This window comes from Podarcis tiliguerta, assembly GCF_965153285.1.
Source record: "Podarcis tiliguerta genome assembly, chromosome: 3".
NCBI classification, from domain to species: domain Eukaryota; kingdom Metazoa; phylum Chordata; class Lepidosauria; order Squamata; family Lacertidae; genus Podarcis; species Podarcis tiliguerta.
In genome coordinates, this window is record NC_139536.1 from 81,757,309 (window position 1) to 81,779,832 (window position 22,524).

Consider the following 22,524-nt stretch of genomic DNA (forward strand, 5'->3'; position numbering starts at 1 on the left):
TGCCATGGCTGGAAGATAGACATGTTTGGGGTAAGGGAAGGGAAGGGAGATCTCCCTCCTCTGATGGGAAAGAGGGAGAGAATGTGTTGAAGGAAATTTAAAAAGTGAGAGGAAAAAACCCATGCCAAATTCTGCTTCCATCTGCCACCATTTTGTGACTGGTTTGGCCCCTGCACCACCATTTTATGACTGGTGGACCTCAGTTATGTCATATGGATCCTGGGGCTAGAAAGTATGAGAACCCTGTACTACCATAGTGTTTGTACCATCTGCGATTGTAAATTCAGTTGTCTTACTCTACCTTGATGTTCTGATCTCTCATTCAGCAGGTCCAGAGCTCGCTTTGCTTCCGCACTCTTTGCCAGCGATAAAGCGTAAGTCACAAGGGCAAGCGTATGATTATCTGATATGCCTTCACTTAATTTAAATTCCAGAAAGTCCAGTGCTTTTCTTATAGCATAATCATACTGCAGAAAGAAAGATATGAAATAAGCTATGAACTCCCTTTAACCAAGCAAATGTTAAATTGCAATCTTCATACATTAATGTCAGGGTTGTGTATATGCTGTAATTCCACAAAAAACCAGAGAATGTTGGCTTGATCACATAAATCCAGTGGTCTGAGAATCTTAGCTTTCTTTTTAAAAACAAGTTTCTAGCCTTTATGGCTGAAAAAATGCTTGAAAGGGTGTGGGCAAGAGCTGCTGAAATCTCAGGTGATGCTTAGTGGAGATGGGGAGATTTCAGTGCCTTGTATAGCTCCTTGCCCACCTCCAGCACAGATCATGCAAACCACACAACAGAAAATATGCAATGAAAGGGGAAATGCAAATTGCATTTTGAAGATAAATGAAAATAAAAATGAAGATAACCCATTCCTGGTCTAACAGAAATATAATAGATCCTTCTTAACATGCAAGCCCAAGTTGGACAGAGTTTGGGCTTATTCACACTTACCTTTTGCCTCCAGGTGGAGTTTCTCAACAAAAGCCTCCTCTTTAAAGCTTAATTAGAGCAACATCAATTCAGGTTTTCCGCAGATTAACACTTACTCCAATTCAGCTTCAAAGAGCAGGTTTCTCAGGGAAAGCTCCAGAACAAAAAAAGGAGGTGCTCAATCTCAGAGCTATTGCGAACCGTTGCCTGGAAAGAGCAAAGGAAAAGTAAGTGTGGATAAGTCCTTTGTCTAGCTGTTCCTTTAATCAGGACTGACCAACCTTTTTTGGTCTGATGGACACATTCACCAACACCCGTCAACTTTGGGGAGGCCTGGCCCCTTCAAATATTTTATTAGGGGCGCCAAAGGAACCTCAGCTCCTAGGAGTTGGCTTCTATGATTATAACTACCTTATCTGTTTGGTACTCTAATAGTGCAGTCATAATATAAGCAGTAAGAGAGACAGAGCTGTTAGTTCCTCCTTGCAGTTCAGTATGCAGCACTCTCCCAGGCTCCTGGAATTCCCCATTGTGCTTCTGATGTCTAACAATCCAAGCAGCTGTTGTCTCCAGGATAGATGAATCAATATCTATGAATGGCTGAGCTTGAATAAAACTCCTTAACACAAAAGCTGACAGCCTAGGGAGAAGTGAAGAATAAATATGTAGGAATTAAACACATCCACAGATCTCATTCTTTAATTTAACTTGCACAATGTGTTTAAGAAAATATCACAAATATATGCACTGGAAGGCTTAAAACAAGCCTTGCATGTGCTAATTGCATACAATTGGTACAATTTGTTTATTACATATTTTCATGAACATGTCTGGCCTTGTAAACTGTCTGAATAGGAGACCATATGGGAACCATATGTAAGCTCCTCTGTGCTCTTCAGTGGAAATGCAAACTCTGAGTGCAGATAAATAAATAAAAGTATTTAGGGCATATTCTACAACATTATGAAAAAATTCTCAAGCGTGAAACATGCAAAGCAGCTCTTAAAAAGAAATACTTGGAAATAGCCAGCATCTTTTTCTATTGAGAGAGCACGGATATGCCAAATTACAATGCAAGAACTACAGTGTGAAGTCAGAACAAATGCTTCATCCTGCAAGAGTTCGTAGCAGATGGCAACCAAGCATTCCAACCTTTAAAGCCAGATCATTCACTTTCCACCCCTCTCCTGAAATTTAGTGACCTACGACACTCACCCAGACCCACATATTTGAGGGATAACCAGCCTCATATAACTCTAATTAATGCATGAAGGAGTTGATGCCACAGAGTAAGCTGTCCTGCCAGGCTTAGCTAGGTCACTTCCCTTCACCTCAGGAGGAAGGTAATCAAGCCTATTTTTGTCCCACTGTCTACCTTAGAAGCTCAACATGTGATGTCTGAACTGGCTGCTGCAGCTAACATTGCATGGCTCTAACAAGCCTTTCTTGTGTTCCTATCTCTATAATTTAGGAACTTTCACCACTGTAGCTAAGGCAATTACTGCTTGTGTTTTCTAACTAAGGAAAAGCACATGAATCTGACTTTTGGAGAGTTTGTAAGTAAAGTATTTCTATCTTACCAAACATGTGGTCTTTTTCTATGCTAGGGGAACAGGGGGGCTTTGGAAGGAACTCAACAGAGCATATTTTAAAGGTCTAACAGCCTATATTCCTATGCTTTACTTTGCTGCATAATTTTAAATCTCTGGTGGGGTTCTCTCACCAAAGATTACTTGACCCAAAACAAGAACTTGGCATCCAGAAATTCTCTATTTTTTTCCCTTGCCACCAACAACAATCAGATTGTCAAAGGAGCAGCGGTATTGCATGCAAACACCTGCAAATGCCCCTAGGTGAAAGATGGGAAGGCAGATGAATGATCTAGCTGCAAATACAGCAGCAGCAAACTTAGCACCAACATGGCCTGGAGTTGGGAGAAGAAAAGCTATACTAGCCTGTAGGTGCAGCCATTCCCATTTGCCTTAGTGACTTTGTATGTGCATTTTATGCCTAGTACTTGCTGTGCAGCTATTAAAACTTGTAATCTTCATCCTTGGGGAATCTGCAGACATCAACTACATTTTATACATTTTCTGGGTAATATGCAAGAACTGCATACAAGGACCTAGGATGTGAGTCACGGGTGTACACATCCAGTTCTAAGAATTATAATAACTTAAGACTAGTACATGACTCTGTTTTTGGCAGTTGGTTGCTGTACCAAAACATAATTGATGCATCTTGCTAACTTCAAGACTATTAAAGATGCACGTTGTTTACTGAACACTTACCACGTGCTGCCAGAGTTGTCTTTGTTTCCAAAAGCACTGAAAGAACCATCATCTCTTTGATACAGAAGCTCTCTTTGGTATCCTGGAGAAATGAAAGATGAGAACAGCATCGTATGACAGTTGGGCTAAGTTTATTCAATAGGTTTATCACCTCCCAGCTAGGCATCCACTACAGACTAATTGCTAAACCTTATAGGAACCAAACTGCTACTCATGCTTGGTTGAATAATGCATCTCAACTACAAAGTAGTGTCTTATAAAAAGCAAGATCTATGAAAAATTCCTTATTACAGCGGGTTTACAGTCTCAGATAATCAAAAAGCTGATGCACTAATTGATGTACGTAATGTAATGGGAGGCTGAATTGGAATATTATACAGAAAGAATTCAAATACTGATTTATGTTTTTTATTACATTTATATCCCACTCCACCTGCCATTTTATCCTCACAACACTCCTGTGAGGTAGGTCAGGCTGAGAGAAGGCAACTGGCCGAAGGTCAGCTAGCAAGCTTCAGGGGCAAAGTACTTAACTCCTTCATCACGAAGCCCAATTATTATTCCCACTGCTAACAAACTGATTCTGAGAAGCGCTTACCCAGGGACCTTATATGATAAAGTGAAATGTGAAATATACTTTTCTAGTTTAAAACTGTATTCAGGGAATCACACTCACATTTTACTCTTCAGCGTGCATGGGAGCAGATAAAGTGAATGACTTGTGTAATCTTACTAACAGAACCCATGTTATCTGAACCATGATAGTCCCATATATCTATCTCTCCTGAGTATTCTTGAAGTCTTGGATTTTGTTTTGTTTTTTAATCCCATATATATTATGCTAGCTCTGCTCCCAATCTGAAAGTGAAAAATCAGCAGAAGAAAGAAGTGGGCAGAAGCTTGCCAAGTAGAACAGAGCAGCTGCACTATCTAATTGGCGGGTGGGGATCACTGTCGTGTACCAGGAGAGAGAGGGGTGAGGGGGCAGGGAGATTGGTCTGGCGTAAAACACACCTGCTGAGCCAACCCAGTGCATTTCTGGAAGTGAGACAGAGGTGGAAATATTTAGGAATATTAAAATCAATCAACCCAGATAAAGGGTGCAATTCACTTAGCACCCCTTTAACAAACAGCAGGAAAATAATAAAATCAGAGGGCTGGGCTTGGAAGCATAATCTCTCCTAGTTTGCACTTTAAACTACATCATCCATACTACATATTACCACCATTATACTTCCCCAAACACACACACAGATTTAAAACAAACTGGCCAAAAGAGAACCATGTTTGTGCACTAAAGCTAAGATGTTTGTAATGCCTTTTGATTAGAGTCAATCCCTACAGTTTACAGACTGAAACCACCAACCCATATAAACACCACCTGGCAGGAACTCGTATCTCAAAATGTGTTAAAAAAAATACTTGTATGAAGTGATCAAATGACCAAATGAATTAGTCTTTAGGAATAACTCGGCTGTTAAAATAAAACCACAAGGTGGTATTCAACTGTGTTTTATTCAAAGCAGACCCACTGAAATTAATGGACCCAACTTAGTTGTGTTCATTAATTTTAAGTGGTGGGTCTGCTCTAGAGTAAAACTTAGTTGAATACAACGCATAATCTCAATGTGTGTAAATCAGTAATTTAGAGTCACTTCATATTTTACAATCAACTTGGCTAGAGATAATCTCCTATGTAGGAAAAACACAAGTTTACCTTAATGGGACTACTTTTGTGTCATGAGCACATGTTACATGCTATGACCCTACCAAAAGAAAAGTAAGAACCAATGGATCCACTGGACAGTCAAGAAGCAATTATTATAAACTACAGAGGACACACCAGAGACATTTCACAGTTTAGACAGAAAGAAGCAAACCTGGGTTAGTCAACGAACATACACCAAAAAAAATTATAATCTACTGCCAATCACTATTTCCTGATGAGTGTCCCTATACAATACCTGTCTCTGTTGCACTGACATTTCACCTTTTTAGAGCAGTTATTTCCATAAATAAAAAGCACACCTTACAAATGTAATGCATGAAATGGCCACTGAGTCATTTACGAGTATGGGTGAGAAACTGTAGTATGAACTGCAATCCCAAACACACTCATTAGGGTGCAAACACCTTCCAATACAGTGGGAGTTACTTCAGTTCAAAAGTGTGTAGGATTGAACTTTTAGGCGAGCTTTAGAAAGGAACATTGTATACTGTTTTCAAAGACGTTCCAACTTAGAAAAGTTTAAAAGGTGGTGTACTGGATGATTTTTATTGACAGTGTAGCATAACAAAAAGCTATCCATAATAATCAAGCAAAGTATAGAAAAACATTTGTAAAGGTTGTTTTGGAACCTGTACTTTTTAGGAATTCAGACATATGATATAAAGTTTATTTTATGCTACACTGGGTAGACTATGATCACAATGTATAAAAGACCATAAGAAGCAACTGTACAAAACAAAAGAAAACGAGATGGAGAGAAGTATTTTTCTATTTTAAAATCAAAGCTATTCCATGATAGCTTTTATTCTGGCTGCAAAAGACTGCAAAGAAACATTGTAAATCCCAAAGCCAAGCATGATTTAAGTTAAACAGTGTATCACTGAATGACAAATTTAACAATACAGTTATGACTCATTTAAAAATAGCTTTAATGAAACTAATGTTTGGAGAAGTTAAAAACATTATGATAGTATAAATCAATCTACAGGGAGTGACAGATTGCTTGCAAACTTCAAAGAAGTTGCTTAAAAAACAGATGTTCATTATTTTTGAAACTAACTGTGTAACTTTAGGGTGGCCAAAGTCCAGTTGTCAGGCCAAATACAACCCATGGAGTTCAGCAAAGCAAACAAAACCGTTTCTGTTGTCGGTGGCCTTTGTTCCTTCTTTGTGGGAGACTGATCTGGGATGCAAGTCCAAATTTAGTTGTAACATGACAGTACCAAAGTCAACAGTCCTACACTGGAGATTAAATCTGCCCAATTGTGTTCAAAAAGGATGCAACCTGTGTGGTGCAAGAGCAGTTTGGAAGTCAGGACTGTGTATGTCGCAACTCTACTTAAGTAAAGAAGAAACAGATAATATGGTTTTGGGTGAGAAAACTAGCTTCTTCAGATTTTTTATCTTTTTATGTTTCCAGTTGTATTAGGATTCCAAAGGTACAGTTAAACTGAGTTTATTGCAAAACTATGCTTAAACCATGTGTGTGGGCAATGTAGAATTTGAATTACCTTGTTACACACATTACAGGAGGTGTTACAGTCCTGGTCATTTCTTATTGTGACAGCTGCCACTGGCAAGCTTTCAGGGCTCACACAATTGTCTCTGTGTTTGCAATTTTCTGCCCATTCTGCCCCTCTATCTAACCATCACACATCTGAGGCGTGTATAAGGAAAAGGGAAAGCAATCCATGCAGGAGGAATGATTTCTCCCATCAAACCCTAATAGAAACCCACATTAAATGGCAGGCTCTTCTCCAAGAACAGATTCTTACCTTCTCTCATATATGACATGGCTTTTGATTTAAGTCTGGGCTTCAGGTCTCCTGCTTTGGCCAGATAGTCCAGAACATAAATATTGGGTGCAAAATTGATCATATTCTGTTCCCCACAGCCATAAGGCATCTTGATCAGTGACTCCAAACCGCTGATAGAGGGGCCGAGGATGTCTCCTGAAAGATACAGTTCACAAGACAACGTAATGGAAATGCCAGTAGAAAAATGTGGAAGGTGGAGTTAATCACTTTGCGAGTTTTCTTTGCATCACTTCTAAAGGATACCCTAATATACTCATGCACTTCAATGAAGCAGACACACAATAACTGAAATTATCATACATATGCAGTACACTTTATCACTTCTGCTGATAATGTGAGTCTAGGGAATGGGCCAAGAGTATTTGAGGCTGCAGCATTGCTGAAATTCACCAAGTGCAGACCTGATTAATCTCCTGGATATGAGACCACTAGGAGCTCAACATAAAACAAAATATAATAAATCAATGTCTTTTTAAAATTTGATGGTAATAACATATAAAACTGAAGACCAACAACAACAAAAAACCCAGAAATGTCCAGCAGGTATACAATACTCTACAGAGCTATGCTAGTATGTTAGCAGTGTTTGAAACTTCCATTGTTCTAGGCACATTTTGCAACAGGGAATTTCATTAGCCCAAGCAGTTTCTGAGCTGCAGTGTGGAAGGAAAGGAGGACTTTTTTCTGGCTCCCCACTTCCAAATACTCTCTGAAGACTGGACAAGAGACCCTGTTAAGAATATTAGGGTGATGGGCAATGAAAGGATTAGACCATGTGAAAAATGAAAATAATATTTTAGCTGCAGTTCATTCATTTTCAGCTTTGTATTATTGTTATAAAAAAGCGTGCCTAGACATTCCCATAACCTAGCTTTAAGGTGCCATTTAGCTCCTAGCTTTCATATCTCAGTTTTCAACACTGTATGTTAGCAATAAAAAAGGAGGATGAAATTAATGGGTTATATGAGAAATAGCCTGCACAGCATTTCCTTTTCACTGACGTGGAACGCTTCCACCTATTCTCATAGGCAAGGGATAATTTATCTGTTCAAAACCAGTCATGATACCATACCAGTAACAAAATAACTTGCATGCTGAATAATTCAGCAATCAATTAGAGTACACTCTTACTGATATTTCAGTTTCATATTTACTTTTTATTTGCCAGCAGGCATCAAAATGAAACAATGTAAGAGGAGTGAAATGCTTACCAATAACTGTGACTTGCACTCTTTCGCTGCCAGGTACTACATCAGAGGGAAAAGTGAAGTTCAGTCTTTTTGTTTCGAATCCTATTCTTTTGGACAGGTCCAAAAGAATTGTCTCTGAGTGAGACTGTTCTAATCCCTCAGCCTGTGAAAATATAAACAAAGACTAGATGCATGTCCAAAAGTTATTAGGTATGGTAGTTCTTTGTGCACTTCTCCCAGTATCAGGGACCTATACAGATCTCAGAGTGCAATCTTGTATCGACTTAGCTGGGATTAAGCACCGCTGAACTCAATGGAAATAATGTCTGAGTAGGCATTTGTATAGGATTGCATTGGCAGTGCCGATATTGGGAAATGAAGCAAAAATGTAACAATGCATATCCCCATGGATTTTTGCTTCACAAGAGCTGATGTGCAGTATTAATTTTGAATAACAAGTTATCAAAATTGCATCTTATGACAATATATAAACTCTTTTCAAGACTAATAAATTTCTGCCATGAAGTTTTCTGCAACAGAGTTGGGTCTTCCTAATAATTAATAGCTTAATGCGAAGGTTTTCAAGGAGCACAATTTAAGCCTATTTTTGTGCAGAAAACAACCATAAAGCTTCTTCACATTTTTATTTCAACAATTTGCAATTACATACTGCTGAACACTGTAGTTTGTAAGTGGTGCACAACTTCCATGTTAGTCTTGGTTCATGTGGAACCCAAATATACCTTAAGGGCCAGTTCAGATACTGTATAAACATGCCTGACTTCATAAACAATGATCTACTAAATTAATGCGCCACGTACTTTACAAAACAGTTCTAGTATTTGTGTATTATACCTTTATGTGCAGAAATAAGCGCTTCAAGTCTCATGGTCTGGAAGTGAACAGCAGACCTGAAGCTGTGGTGTGAGTGGCCTGGTTCAGACATATTGCTTAACTATGCTGAGAAGGGAACTTAATATTGGAAAAATGAGGAACAGAGAGAATCTAAAATTGACAGATTCTTCCATCTCAAGCTATGCTCAAATGCAAACACTGACTATCACCGGTTTTAGATATATCAGTACTAAGCAGTGCTCCATTAATGTAATTTCCTCAGAAACCAAGGAAACTTATTTCACAGCAAATGTGTTATGGCTGAGATTTAATTATGTAACCTTCAACATGAGATTTGTTAGAATCATTATTTTCCTGTAGTAATAAGTTTATCCTTCTCAATATTGCTAATCCTTTCATCAGATTCTGTCTTCCCACTTCAGTTTTGTCCTGTCCGCATAGAGACCATGTTTCTTCCGTGTTCTATGCAGAACCTAGACACAGCTCCAGAGTTAAGCACAAATTGGGTTCTTACAACACTCAGATCATCACTCCCTTTAGAAACTTCCCATAAATACTTAAAACTAATTATCAACTGTGTGCAACTTTTAAAAGTGGTTCATCCATCCGACAAACAGCTTGTGTAAATAATGATTTAAATTACCTTCACTAATACTTTCTGTAAAAGAGCATCAGAAGCAATGGGAGATATTGCCGTCACTCTGATGGGAATCTCTCCAATTTGCTTTGGCTTGATCGGAAAAATAACAGTCTTTGCAGCTTCACTTGGTACCCATACTGATCGCTGGTTTCCCATGGCATTTATATCATTAGAAACAATAAGGATTTCAAAGGTGTCACTTGTATCAAGGGTCACCGTAACCTATAAAAAAAGTGGTTAATTAACATATATTTTGTGCTACTAACAAAGACATTTAATGTGACATTTACCAGGAGGCACAGAAAGAATTTTGCATAGATGTGACTACTACCAATTATAACGTGGGTGGGCCCGCCAGGATACATCAACCTTAGAGTACCCAGCAACACTCAGGAAAACACAAACAAGAAAGAAGGGGGTGGGCAACTGGGAACTAGGAGAATGGAAAGTGAGACAAATATGACATCAGGAGATAGGACAGAGAAAAGAAGAAAGTGCAGAGTAAATGTCAAGAGCAAAATAACATGAGAAACTTGTGCAAATGGAGGCATTTTCTGCTAAGGCAAAGCCACACTTAGCTATAACGTTCTGTATTGTACCAAAAACAGTTCAATTGGCATCAAAATTCAATCTGTGCTTCTGTCCAAGCCCATCCATACAGCATGATTCTATGCATGTTTACTCAGCTGCAATTCTTACTGTGTTCAAGGTAGCTTACTCCTTAGAACATCTGCGTAGGATCACAGCCTAAGCCAAATAAAAAACCCCCGACAAAATCCGATTGCAAAATGACTCCCCACCCCACCCCCTAGGGTCAGTAACCAACAGACTTAAACAGTCTATCTCTGAATCCATGCTCCAGCAAGACCATGAACTACCCCAGCAAAGGTTAACTAAGAGCTGGCAACAACAAAGATAAGTCAACTACAAGACATCATGGGCAAAATCCAAAATTGTGTGCATGGACTTCCTCTCACACAACAGGACTTCCTCTTGCTCTCCTCACCTTACACTCCCTACACACACACAAATTTGCTCCAGAGGGTTGGGTGCATGCAGGCAAGGGTGCAGAGAACAAATGTGAATTGTTGTGTGAGAAGGCCATTCTGCTCACGTACAGACACCATTGGATTCCACCTAATATTAGAAAATGAACAAATGAATGAATGTTTACCTCAGTGCCTTCTTTCAAATAATTAAAGAGGTTTGCTTCCAAAACAATCTCTTCTCCTCTTGTAACACTAGGAGGAAGGTTTAAGGAAACAAAAAAGGGCTGGAAGACTTCTAACTGAAAAATATAAAAAGTTATACAACAGTGAACCCTTGTGGTGTATAGGTTAGTTGTTCAGCAGAATACAATTTAAATGCAGATGGTTTTTGATTAGAACTTTTCACAACAGACCTTGACCATTGGCCAGTTAGAATTTAATTGACTAAAAACAAACATCAGTATGCTAAGAAATGGGGGGGGGGTGCAACTTTCACATAGCAAATTTTGTAGGTCGTGCACTTTTTGAAGTACCTCAGCCAGCATGCTAGAAGCTGACATATAGCTGCACAGATTGAATATGGGGCTCCAAAACACAGCTGCCCCATCTCGCAACTCGCACACATACAAAGATGTGTCTCTTTCACAACTAAGGCACTCTTATATGCCCAGGACAGCATTTAGCCCCTGAACCTTGCATAGCTACGGTATGAGATAGTTCTTGGGGCGTGTCTCCTACACTTAAAAAGGAATTTACTGTTGCCTGTATTAGAATAACTTTAGGCACTGGTTCAAGAGCAAAATCTAATTTACTGAGCACATTCTGATTAAAGTAAGTTAAAGACTGTAGCTGTTGTGATACAAGTAGGGTTGCCAACCAGATATTATTTGATTGGCCTGACCAGAAGAGCTATGTTATATCAGGCAGTAAGTACTAGCATCCAAAAGGCACTGAGCTCCAAATCCTGCCAAAGTCCACCCCACCCAGATTATCCCAGGCTCCAAAGCTGATATACCATTTCTGCCCAACTTCAATCCATCTCTACCCCCATATCACTAATATTTTGAAAATAAAAGTTGGCCACCCTGTAATCCACTGGGGCTCTTTGCACATGTGTAAGGGATAGCATGAATAAAGAATGGCTTTCCCCCATATTTTCAGGCAGCAGTCCCACCGGTCAATATATTCCAAAATAGACTGTGATATGGTCAGTAGAGTGAGACAGAGGGTGGGTGAAACTGATGCTCAGAAAAAGAAGAAAAACTCACTGTATACAAAGTTCTCAATTCACACTTGTGAATTATGTTGTGCTTGCAAGGAGCACCCACTAGGAAATTATACCCATCACAGATTTTTAATTAATACCAGGTAAGGCTCATTCCTAAGCCCTGTAAGCTTATTAACACTGTATCTATAAAGCCTGTGCTCAGTTATATGTTTTTGTAAAAATATTATTTGCATGTGTCAATGTATAACATGTTTTCACCATATGGAACTTTAAATAGAAACCGAGCAATCCAACAATGTACAGGAGGGAAATTAAGTCATTGTGAGAAGTGAAGTGGAATCTTGGCTATGGATTTATTAAAGACTACTCAACTGTTGGCACGTTCAGCCAAGCGTGCACTTTCATAGAAATCACCAGGATTGATCAGTCTCTGCCAAACAACATTCAGGGAAAAAGGGAATATTGACCTTAATCTCAAATGAGCTTGAAATAAAAGTTAATATCCAGATCCAAATCCATGAATGAGGTATTCTCATAATCAAATGTTTTGTTTTCATATATAACTGCCAGATGGAAAGCCTGGACCCCAAACCTCAACCACTCTTCTTGTTTGATTATAATATCAGATTTGATCCTGAATATTGTTCAAGAGCTTCACTAGTAAGTACATTTTTATGTAATTTATTTTAGAAGAAAAAATAAACTTATATACAGTGGTACCTCGGTTTTCAAACGTCTCCGTTGATGAACGTTTTGGAACGCGAACACTGTAAGCTCAAACGTGCCTCTGAAGTCGAACCGGAAACGTGGCTTCCGTATTGAGTTTTCCATATTGAGATTTCTGTTTTGAGGCTTCCGTTTTGAGTTTTCAGTTTTCGAATGTTTCGGAACTTGAATGGTCTTCCAGAATGGATTACATTCAAAAACCGAGGTGCCACTGTACTACCTTATCCTAAAACGGGGCGAGGGAACCTCTGGTCCTCCAGATGTCGATGAGACTACACCTCCCATCCTCCCTGACCACTGGCCATGCTTTCTGGGGCTGAGAGGGATTAGAGTCCAACAACAGCTGGAAAACTGACAGAACTTGTTGGCAGATATGGCATTGGGTTGGATCCTTAGTCTTGGTGGGAGGCAGGGCTTGGGAGTCAGTCCCCTTCTATAAAAAAACAGGGTACCCTGTTAAAGGGATAGAAGTCCCCTTCTATAAAAAAACAGGGTACCCTGTTAAAGGGATCCAAAAAAACAGGGTACCCTGTTAAAGTTCAATGGGGCTTCTGTCCAGATGCCGAGATAGCAGTCCTGGTATGACTGCCTGCAACTGATGTATATCATAGGGCAACCCTTAACCCAGGGCCAACTGAACCATTATTCTACCTGCAGTCGAGCTGACTGATTTAGGGTGCATACCCACTGCCTACACCAAAGCCTACATACATCTGTAATCAATAAAGTTGTGGTCTGTTTGAACCCAATACTTTGTCCTGTATCTTTATTTGTCATCATTCACTGGGCCCTGCCAGGCACAGGCTTCCTGCACCTGGGCATGCAATACATTTGTGGGCCCTCTCTCTCCCAAAGCAGCACTTGCCAAGTCAGAAGCATAATCACCACTTCTGCACAGGGAAGATCTTCAAAAAGATAACAGTAGGCCTGGGATGCCTCTGCAATGCTTTCTTATTGAGTCTCTTTTTTTTGGGGGGGGGGGGTCATCAAGCTGGTAGGAAGGCCAAGAGAAACACTAGCAAGAAAAAATGGCAGCATTGTTCTCTGATTTCCCTCCAAGTTGGCTGGCATACCCCTTATCATTGAAGCTTCCTGGATTTCCCCTAATTTTGCCCTAGTGTGCCTGGTGGATTCTTTTGCCAGGGACCTGAAACCTCACTAGCTCTTTTAGAGGGGGGTGGCAGTAGTAATGTGAGGGTTTGCAAAAGGTTCAGCCTGTAGCCTGATTAAGCAAGATCAATACACCCAGGTTGAAGAAACTGGCCATTTCTGCTCATTCATCTTTATGGTGCAATCCTACAAAGCCTTACACAAAAGCAAGTTCAATGGGACTTTTTCTCAGAGTAGATATAGGAGCGCAGTCCTAATAATGCTTCCCAACTCCTTATCTAGTAAATACATTAAGCAGAACTGCTTTTGGGCCAAACTACATGCCAATGTTTGAGTGCCATTCCACTGCTCTGCTGCCCTGAGAGCACGAGCCAACAGCTATTACGGAGTTAGGGCTCTGAGATATCCGTCACTATTACGAAGTTAGGGTTCTGAGATATCCCATATTATTTAGGGAATAGGACACATCACTAAAGTAGCAAAAGGTTGTATTTATTTTAAAGTCTGTTTTTATAGGGATGCTTTCAACTCACCCTAACCCTATTATTCTTTTTCTTAGATCAGAGTGCCCTCTAGTGCCTAACTATTTCCTGCAGTCTTTTCCTTCGCCGGATCTTTCCTATTTCTTGAGAAAGCTTTTCTTGGGAGGCAAGGATAGGCTACAAACCCAACTTGCCACTGGGCTTATTCTCTCTAGAACAATAAGGCTCTTCTAGCCTTTTTCCTGGTGCTAATTCTCTTCTCTTGCTCTGTTCTCCTCCACAGCTTTCCTCATCCCTGTGGTTTAAATGGCAGCTGAGGCAATGTTAAAGTTCAAGGCACCAAATATCTGAAAAAGATGCCCTTCGCCTTTGGAATGCCCTCAGTTTCTGAGCTGCATCTTCTCGCCACCACATGGACATAGTATTGTTGGCAGATGAAATCACACCTCTATGCTCAGGGTCCTACAGAGGGGTGAAGTGTATTTGCATTTGAATTTGTTACCTCAATAGGCGTTTTCATCACACCCAGTCCAAGGTTTTCTGATATTATAAACGCACTAGCTACCCAGGTAGTAATGGTATCAGGAACAGTGACATTCAGTGTTGTTTCAGTCGATCTAAAAATGAAAAGAAAGCAGAAATATAATTTCAGAAGATAAACATCAACAATGGTCAGTAAATCTAGGCAGATTTTCCTGGTGGAGTAATGAATGATTTGCTAAATCAAGTTAATGGTTTGAGGAAAAATTTGCAAAGGTACAAATGAAGGCTATGCATTCAGTTTCTACATAAGGGCCATGGTTCTATTCATATTTATGAGACAAGGGTGCTTTCCACATAAAGTGGAAGACACTTTGAAGTAGTAAGCAAAAATAATATGCTTATAAGCACGCAGCAGAAAGGACACAGGCTAAAGGAGCTAAGATTGGCAGCATACCCCTAACATATGCCCACTACCTGCTGCAAATATGCACCTCTGCTTTACACTGTGCTTGATGTTTTAATTTGTTGGAAGCTGCCCAAAATGGTTGGGGAAACCCAGTCAGATGAGTGGCATATAAATAAATGCTTGTTGCTGTTAAACTTTATGGTGTTTGTCATTCAAGTATGAACCAGCTTCTAAGAGTATTTTGCCCTTTTCCTTATTTGTAACTCTAGAAAACATTGTTTATAACATTCTTCAAGAATGGGCTGTCCTGCATATTGGTGCTTGGCAAAGATGCCCATTTGATGGGAAACTCTTCAACAGAAGTATTAAACGCTACAGAGAAGTTCCTTCTGCTGGTAATACATTACATTAATTGTTCTCAAATAATAATGGATATGTAAAGAAAACCCTTTGTGTTTACCTTGTTGTGATTTCACGCCAAATCCATGTCTCTGGAAAATTTGTCCTTATATGGGGATTTTCAAAACCAACAGACTCTCTTGGGGGCTCCAGATGATGCTGAAAGTCTAAAGCTGAGCTATAATCCATAACTGGGGGCAAGAGAGAATACTGTAACATTCTCTTCATATAATTTCAGTGTTTAGAATCTACACTGCATCCTAAATTGTGTCACTCTTTTTCAACACACACACACATAATTTTATTTGCTTAATTGAAATAAACAAAAGAAAGGAATACTTGCTTTATGTTCTACATACATTGCATGAGCCAAAAACAAAGAATTATACTTGATGTTACTTTTACTTACAGCCTTCATAGTTTTCATCTTCTGGAAGGCTGGCATCAGTCAATACCCAGAGTTTGCAATTCTAAACACAATATATAAAAATAACTTTAAATTTAAAAAATATGCAACATATGAACCATTTTTGTCAACTTATATTTTATTTCTTTTTAGCATATTTTAAAGCATGCATAAATAAACAACATTTTTGGTTTAGAAAATAAAAGCTAGCTTTGTGTGGAAGAAAGTCAGTATCTACAGAGGACTGAGTTTTCTTCGCTCCAATTGCATCTGAAAACACAAGAATACTAATGAATGGAATTGCCTACTGAGTAACCCTTACTAAACTTTTATTTTCTTTAATACATCAAAACAATGGAAAAGTACATATGCATTCTAAAACTGTACCTGAAAGACACCATATGAACTTCTGGCTGCACCATAATCAAGTCCTCTATTATATAAACTTAGTTCATGATGAACCTAAAATAATAGTAATAGTACTTAGTTTTCATATGAGAAACCAAAATAAATTCAATTAATCATGATCATATAGATCTTGTTTTAACAAAGAATATTCTACTTAGCAAGAGCCTTGTCTGTAAGAATAACAAAGCAAAAATTGTAAGACACAATAATAATAAAAGTCAACAAAAACAGTTATCTGCCACTTAGTTGTTATGCTACTTTAAAATTGAGTATACACAGAATTGTTAACAAAATCCTTGCAAAAATACAATGGGAATCAATAAAAATGTTTTCTCACTTCCCCTGTATCTCTACCACTTACCACAGGTTTGTCAATAGTTTCTCACTTTTTCTACACCATGCATAATTTTATACATCTCTATCATATCCAGTGGCGTAGCGTGGGTTGTCAGCACCCGGGGCAAGGCAGGTAATTTGCGCCCCCCAACCCGTGGATTTGCGCCCCCTAACCCTAACCCCCAGATGTTGCGCCCGGTGCGGCCGGCCCCCCCTACACCACCCACGCTACGCCACTAATCATATCCCACTTCATTCACTATATTTCCAAACTAAAAAGCCTAAAATGTTGCAACCTTTCTTCATGGGGAAGTTGCTCTAGCCCCTTGATCATTTCAGGTGCCCCTTCCTGTACCTTTCCCACTTTTGAGGTGCAGGAACCAGAACGGTACAAACTTTTATTCTCTAATGCTTTTTGCCATCCCATACTATAAAAAGGCCACTCCTGGAACTTCCGACGGCTTCAGGAAACTTGGGAAGTACCACTCTTGTAATAATGTTACTTATATGCTCAGCTTCCCTGAAAACCCCCCCTACATACTAAAGGATAAAGTTGGCAAGTTGGCAAGAACCGTAGATAGGGTCAGGAGGAAGCAGGAAGCACCAGCATTGTTGTGTGTCTCTCATTCTACTTCCCACAAAAGGATTACAGTGGTACCTTGGGTTAAGTACTTAATTCGTTCCGGAGGTCTGTACTTAACCTGAAACTGTTCTTAACCTGAAGCACCACTTTAGCTAATGGGGCCTCCTGCTGCCGCTGTGCCACCACTGCACAATTTCTGTTCTCATCCTGAAGCAAAGTTCTTAACCTGAAGCGCTATTTCTGGGTTAACGGAGTCTGTAACCTGAAGCGTATGTAACCCGAGGTACCACTGTATATAATTCTCCCCAATTCTTGCTCTCAAGCTGTGAAAACGAATTCTTCCCATTCTTTGCTTCTTAGGCCCACTTCATGGAGGCATGGTTGAAACAAATAATATAAATGGCTTCCCCATCTGGGAGACATTTGTGTGACGGGGTTCACATTTGCTTCAGAAAAGACTTTAGGCACGCCAACAAACCATTCCTCGCACACAATATGGTGTGTGTGTTTTGCTGACTAGTTTAGAAGTCAGCCTGAACCATGTCGGAACCACTTTACATAAAATGCCTTCCCAATCAAGAAAGCAACCCATGCAGTTTGCATTCTAGGCAGTAGCCATGGGTGAAAGGGGAAAGACAGTGGTTGCAGAAAATGAAGCTTTGTTCTGTTAAATAATGTATAAAACATTGGAGAAAAACATTTTGAGAATTATCATACACTTCAAAGGAATGAAATCTACTGGTGTCAACTCAGTGTGGCTCGACTGTTTTACTTTAACAGTATAATGGCAAAGCTCACAATCAAATCTAATAGCTGCTCCTACACAGTTCTAAAATACACTTCAAACATTTCTTTTCTTTCAGAAACTTACAGCATCCTCTGTGATATCACTTCTTTTCCCCAGGAGCTTTGTGCTTTTGTCCACAACCAGAAGACCAATGGTTGTTTTTGGTTCCGTCACATTAATCTTGAGAGTGACTTCCTCAGAAGGCCCAGCTCTATTTTTATTCCAATACATATTGATCTAAGGGGTGGGGGGGAAGCATATTACTTTACATTATGCAGTAGATAAAGGAGAATGAACAATTATTTTACTTCAGGTGCTGACTATATATATATATATATATATATATATATATATATATATAAATGTACCCATGGGAGGGAAGTTCAGGTTACAGCCACAGTGCTGGAGAGAGAGTGTGAATCCCCTCATTAAAAAACAAAAAACAAAACATGGTGTTATCTCCAGTCATGGATGTCTTGATAACCTATCTATTTTGGCCCAAAGATGCAGGAGCCATCCTTAGAAGACAGAGAAAGAAGAATGAAGCAAGGTGAAAGTTGGGGAAAGGTCAGAAGAAAAAATAAGTCAAAGTAGCAGAGAGAGGAAACACAACGCAGGATTGAAGAGATGAACAGCACATGACCTAAAAGGGACTGGAGGTAGAAAGCTGGGGAGGGGGGCAGGTAAGCAAATTGGGCCAAACATCTTCCATTTTTATATCAAACAACTGTAGCAAAGTAAAAATAATCTTTATTTATTTTAATTATTTTAATGTAATTGTGATTTTTAATGCTACCATTTAACCATATATGCCACCCAGAGACTATGCTTATAGGATGGCTTTTAAATTAAATGCAGATATGTAAATAAACGTATGTAGTGTGTAGAATGCATACTTTTTTGCACAACATGGACATAAGGCCATGGACAGTGAAGCTGTTTGCACTAGCAGTCAATACATTTAATCCTAAGCATCCTTTGCTGGTAGGTACAGCAAGGTCTATAAATGGGCTCTAATGCAGGAAACCCAGTTTAAAATCTGAAAGATGTTAATGAGCAATTATACAGACCAACTAGTGAAACAGTTTGTAAACCATAACTCTATGCTAATGCCTATCAGTGTGTGGGCTTCAGTTACATACCATGTTTATTTGGCTTGTATTTATTTATGCTTCCCTTTTTGTGTATAGTTTCAAAACAAAACAGAACACCATTTGTGTGAGAGGAAGTCTATGCACACAAACTTACCTGATTTTTAAAGACGAGTTGAACAGGAATGCAGAGATCATCACTAATTACTTCACCATCATCACTCACATAGTAGGCAATTATGCATGCTGTAGGAGCCCAAGAATGCTCTGGTGTTAAAAAGAATTCTGCAACGTTTACTTTACCCGCAGCCACAATTTGTTCTTTAGATACCACCTATAAGAGGAGGGGGGAAAGTTAACTGATTTTCCTGTCAGCTGAGTTCCAGCTGAAATTGTCACACATCTCACAATTCAACATCTGTTATTTATAAAAGCACCTAAAGTATTGTTGCATGCCAGCCTAATCTCCAAGGGGTGCGAGATTCCAAGAGTTCCAGGAGCGCTTATCCAAGGTCTGTGTTTCCTTTTGGAAATGAGGCACAGTGGAGACTGTTGTTTCTTTGTGGCATATAGTTTATTTACACATATATACAACCTGAGTCTATGACAGAGGAGTTCGCAGCATAGTCACCCCAAGAGCCTTCTTCCATAGCCGCAGTCTTGGATCCAGACAGACATCAAACATGGTGCTCTCAAAACATTGCTCTGCCCCTCCTGCTTCCTGCTTTACTTCCAGGTCACAGAACTCCTAGCTCTAACCCCTCTAAGATCTGGCATTATCAGTTCAGGGAAAGGGGACCCACCCTCTTACCATCTCACACCAAGTTCCTCTGATGTTTGTTATCTTAAAGGCCCATTACCCAGCTTAATAACTTAATGCATGAAGCTTAGCTTAGTTTAACAGGCTTTCAACACTTGTTGATTCAAGGGGATTAGAAGCGTTTGGCATACAATTTAAAACACACAGGTCCGGCACCCAGTTTTAACACCTCCAAGCCTTAATTAAATTCTAACACCCACTGGATCCGGGGATAATAGAGGTCTGGCACCCACAAACTCATAACAGTATAATAACAACTATACAGGTGTCACGTAAATAGGTCTGGGCCCACAGGCATTTATGCCTGTGGATAAAAAAATCAATTTTTGTATGCCACACATTGCAACAAACACAGGTATACCAGTACATTTACATTCAGTAGGAAAGCTACAACCAGTCTCACCTCTCCAATTAGCATACCCAAATTATACATGGACGTACAATTGGTATTTTTAAACGCTTGCTCATAGTCCTATCTGGAAATTATAGTTATTTTTGAGTAGCAAAATCCTCCTTATTGCCTATGCTGTCTTTCCCGTGTTTGTGGTAAAATTCAACACAATACATATAAAATAATTTTTAAAATACCATATAACTGATCTCTTTCATCGGCTTGTTGCTTTGAAGATTCAGCTCAAATGGAGTCCCAACCTAGGGGGGGAAATAACACAACTTGAATGAACATGCTAATTCCCTATCATGATGTAGTGTATTATTAGTGAATTTTGAAGCTCATCAATTATTGGAAAGCAGAAGTTACCTTTACATCCTGACTTGCTTTTTTAATCTGGAGAAAAGTCATGGTGGTAGAGTAGAATGTACCATATATGATTATAGAAGTTTCGCTCTCCAGAAATTTGGCCTGTAAAAAAAAAAAAAAGGAACGGGTGGGGGGACATTCAGCACATTGTGAGGAAAATGATAAAGTTCAATTAATGTTTCACAAATTGTATAATTAGTGCCTCTCCTAATTGAAGAAACATACGTAAATAAATGAAGATATCAATCTGCCTTTAATGGTTAGAATGAAAAAAAAAGAAAAAGCTGCACTCCATCAGAATGCAAAAAGAAGGTAGAGATGGACAATCCAATAGTTCCTGAAGTAATTTTCTTAAATTATCATCTAAAATTAGTCTCAAGATAGCATCATAGAACTTTTGATTTTCTTTTTCCACTCAGAAGACGTTTCTGTGCCCAGAGATGAAACATAGCAAACACCCATGATGGAATAGACAAGCTCTCTCTTTCTCCAGTGCCAGCTAAATTGGACTGAACATCCTGCATCTGCTTAGTCAGTCTATCTACTGTCCTAGCCATGGATAGACTGAAGAGTGGCTCCATATTGTCAAAGGAAGAATCTTCTATCTATATCCAGTAAGGAAGCCAATCAGGCTGGCAAAGAACAGAGCATCTACTTTGTCAGCTCAATGTTTTGCAAAATGGGTCAGGCTATTTGAGGAGGAACAAAAAGATGAAGGGACATAGCTAGGAAAAGTACTAGGAGAGAATTCAGAGGCCTGACAGGCCAAATTAGGCCCCTCCCTAGGTTAGATGATTGCTAACAAGTTGTGGTTTTCACTAAACCACCGTTTCTCATCCCATATTAATTTGAGGAACTGTTGTTTATCTTAACTCTAGGTAGTTAACAACCCAGGATATCAAGCCACGGTTTCATCCTGGTTTGCTTTAACTAACTAGAGGCAGAATAATTTGCAGAATTTTGTGATGAGAAATAATAGTTTAGCAAAAAATCAAAATGAAAAATTTCACTCTCTTCCTCTTGTTCACATATGAGTGGAGAAGAAGCTTAACTATGGTTCATAATAGTTGCCTGAACCTACTATGAAGTCTAAAAGGATAAATTAATACACTTGAAATGAATGTCCTCCTGCATCCTGCAGGGTTTGGCAGTCCAACCAAAAGGTGAACCCTTTGGACCAGAAGTGACATTGTGGGGAGAGCACACTGAGGATGCAGCACTGCTCATCCCAACAGATGATAAAGGCAGGGTAAGAGATGCATCAGGGATAGGTCCTGGCATATCAAAATAAACAGCTAAAATAGAGAATAGTAATAAATATGCTCAGTTTTCACCAAAAGCCTAGCAGAATAGGTATGTTTTAACTGACTCCCTAAAAATCTCAACAGGGTAAGCCTAAGCCTGGAAGAACTCCCCTGGCATGGAGTTTCATAGTACTGGTATCACATCTATCTGTCAGACTCGCCACCTTTAATAGGAGAATAATAACATAGGCCTACTAGGCAGGGCTGTTGTAAGGGATATTGAGATGCATCTGAAGCACTTTGAATACTCAGGTAGGCATAAGAACAAGTTTCCATACTAAGATTCTTTTCATCTTCTGATTAAGTATTTACATATTTTGACAGGGGAAACACAGAAAAAGCATACCTTAACATGCAGCGTTGTTGTATTAACTTGAACCGGAAACTCAATCTCAATAATCCCATTTTCTGGCACATGGTAGATTAGGTTCTGAGATGCCTCATTTGCCTGTGATTCACCTCCATCACCATATGGGTAGTAAGCAGGATTCCCTATGGATGTGGCAGTGATCACAATGTCATTCCTTCGCTCATCAGACGACAGCAGACTGTTGTCAATTTTTGTTACTTTCAGCTGAAAATAGTAAAAGGCATGTCCATAAATCAAACCAAAACTTTCAAAACCATGATTTACAACAACTAAGATTTATACTCAAATCATAAATATGGAACGCCAACAGTGCTTTTAGTGCTGACAGATTGCAACCACCAATAACTAATACACCAAGAGACTCAAAAGAAATTGTAA

At 39.3% G+C, this 22,524-nt stretch overlaps 1 protein-coding gene across 4 annotated transcripts in view; it reads right to left on the reverse strand.

The window, feature by feature from the left end:
- The window catches only part of CD109 (CD109 molecule), a 65,090-nt gene that overhangs the window by 19,502 nt on the left and 23,064 nt on the right, over nt 1–22,524 (reverse strand). For all 4 annotated transcript variants that reach the window (XM_083431127.1, XM_083431125.1, XM_083431126.1 and 1 more), the window contains 16 exons: nt 22,123–22,350; nt 20,473–20,574; nt 20,301–20,363; nt 19,050–19,226; nt 17,886–18,038; nt 16,075–16,149; nt 15,691–15,751; nt 15,343–15,472; nt 14,496–14,610; nt 10,633–10,746; nt 9,462–9,680; nt 7,985–8,126; nt 6,732–6,908; nt 3,228–3,309; nt 1,348–1,576; nt 302–467 (listed from right to left, as the gene is read on the reverse strand). In XM_083431127.1, coding sequence (XP_083287253.1) covers nt 302–467; nt 1,348–1,576; nt 3,228–3,309; nt 6,732–6,908; nt 7,985–8,126; nt 9,462–9,680; nt 10,633–10,746; nt 14,496–14,610; nt 15,343–15,472; nt 15,691–15,751; nt 16,075–16,149; nt 17,886–18,038; nt 19,050–19,226; nt 20,301–20,363; nt 20,473–20,574; nt 22,123–22,350 — 2,233 coding nt within the window. The remainder of the gene's footprint in view (nt 1–301; nt 468–1,347; nt 1,577–3,227; nt 3,310–6,731; nt 6,909–7,984; nt 8,127–9,461; nt 9,681–10,632; nt 10,747–14,495; nt 14,611–15,342; nt 15,473–15,690; nt 15,752–16,074; nt 16,150–17,885; nt 18,039–19,049; nt 19,227–20,300; nt 20,364–20,472; nt 20,575–22,122; nt 22,351–22,524) is intronic.